The sequence below is a fragment of the Propithecus coquereli genome, unplaced genomic scaffold (assembly GCF_000956105.1).
Source record: "Propithecus coquereli isolate 6110/MARCELLA unplaced genomic scaffold, Pcoq_1.0 Scaffold40, whole genome shotgun sequence".
NCBI classification, from domain to species: domain Eukaryota; kingdom Metazoa; phylum Chordata; class Mammalia; order Primates; family Indriidae; genus Propithecus; species Propithecus coquereli.
The window spans coordinates 903464-904772 of record NW_012149730.1 but is presented as its reverse complement, the minus strand read 5'-3'; the positions used below and the strand labels follow the sequence as shown (position 1 = coordinate 904772).

Sequence of the window (1309 nt, the reverse complement as noted above, 5' to 3'; positions counted from 1 at the left end):
TTCTGCATAACAATAACACAATGACTTTCAAAGTTTCCTGTGGAATCTCCCTTGCACATTAACTCTATGGTCTTAAATTGATGTACCTTAAAGTGGTCAAGGCAGCAAAGGGCAGCAAAGAACAGAAGTCTCGTTCATAACTTTTCATGTATCCTTAAACTGCTTTAACTTCCTAAGGACAAATTATAGTTACGGGAATATGCAGGGCCTCAAACCATTGCTGCTATCTGTATATCATGAATCAATATGAGTTTTGAAGAGTAAACACATTCTTTATAAACAGTTGAAAAGAAACTATGCTGACAAGAGAGAGAAGGTTTTCCCTTGAATGTTATCAAAGGCAAATGGTATTGATGATACAGGATTTTGTACATTTACGTACTTTTAAAATTTAGAATAAAGAGACCAAAGGGTTGGACATTGAATTTCCAAATCTAAAATGTATAGACTTACTGGTACATGCCATAGAAGGTGGGTCTTTTTCGGCTCGGAAGTAACCCTTTTCACACTGACAGACAGAGGTTGCTTCCATGTAAGTCAAACTGTGTGGAGGGCATTTAGAACACTTTGTGTTCCCAGCAAATGCTTTATAGAATCCTGGTCTGCAAGCTGTAAAAACAGGAAAAATAATTTTTTAGGTTATTATTGCTACAGTTCTTTTATTTTGACATGTACAACATATTTTAATTTATGTACACTTTAGATCTCAGAGTTCAGTGTCACACATACACAGAGAAGTCAATATATAACACTGATAAATGAAATTAGTAATTCTAAGTTAGTAACACAACTATGACTTCATATTTTAACTGATGTCATTAATTTTTAAAAGCATACTTCAAGCATATATATACACACACATACACGCACACACAAAGTATCAGTGCTTTCCTAAATGTGGGATGTTCACAATTGGCAATAAGGGAGATGATTTTGTGTAGTTCTGGAGGATGGCATTAAATAACTGAACCATACTGTTCAAAATACATTTACATTCTACTTCTCTCTCATCCTTCTAGTACTCAAGAAGTGAATACCAGTCTGGTGCTGGTGTCTTAAATACCTTTCTTGGTGGCTAAATTTTCTTTTGTGCATTCTATAACTGTATTTTTTATAGTTTATGTTTGATTCTATAAGATTTTTTATAAACGATCTAGTAATTCATGAGAAGAAAATTTATTAATTCTGTAAGGTAAAATTACTATTAAGAAGTTGGTTATTCAATATTAATATCAACAGGAAGTGGTCGTACATGAATATAAAGTCTCTTCTCAAATTTGCTGATAAATTAATACTATATGGTTAATCA

General features: G+C 32.7%; 1 protein-coding gene across 1 annotated transcript in view; it reads right to left on the bottom strand.

Annotated features, from left to right (window-relative positions):
- The window catches only part of EPHA6 (EPH receptor A6), a 1195443-nt gene that overhangs the window by 681746 nt on the left and 512388 nt on the right, over positions 1-1309 (bottom strand). The window contains exon 6 of the mRNA XM_012652800.1: positions 454-609. Within this exon, the coding sequence (XP_012508254.1) occupies positions 454-609 (156 nt within the window). The remainder of the gene's footprint in view (positions 1-453; positions 610-1309) is intronic.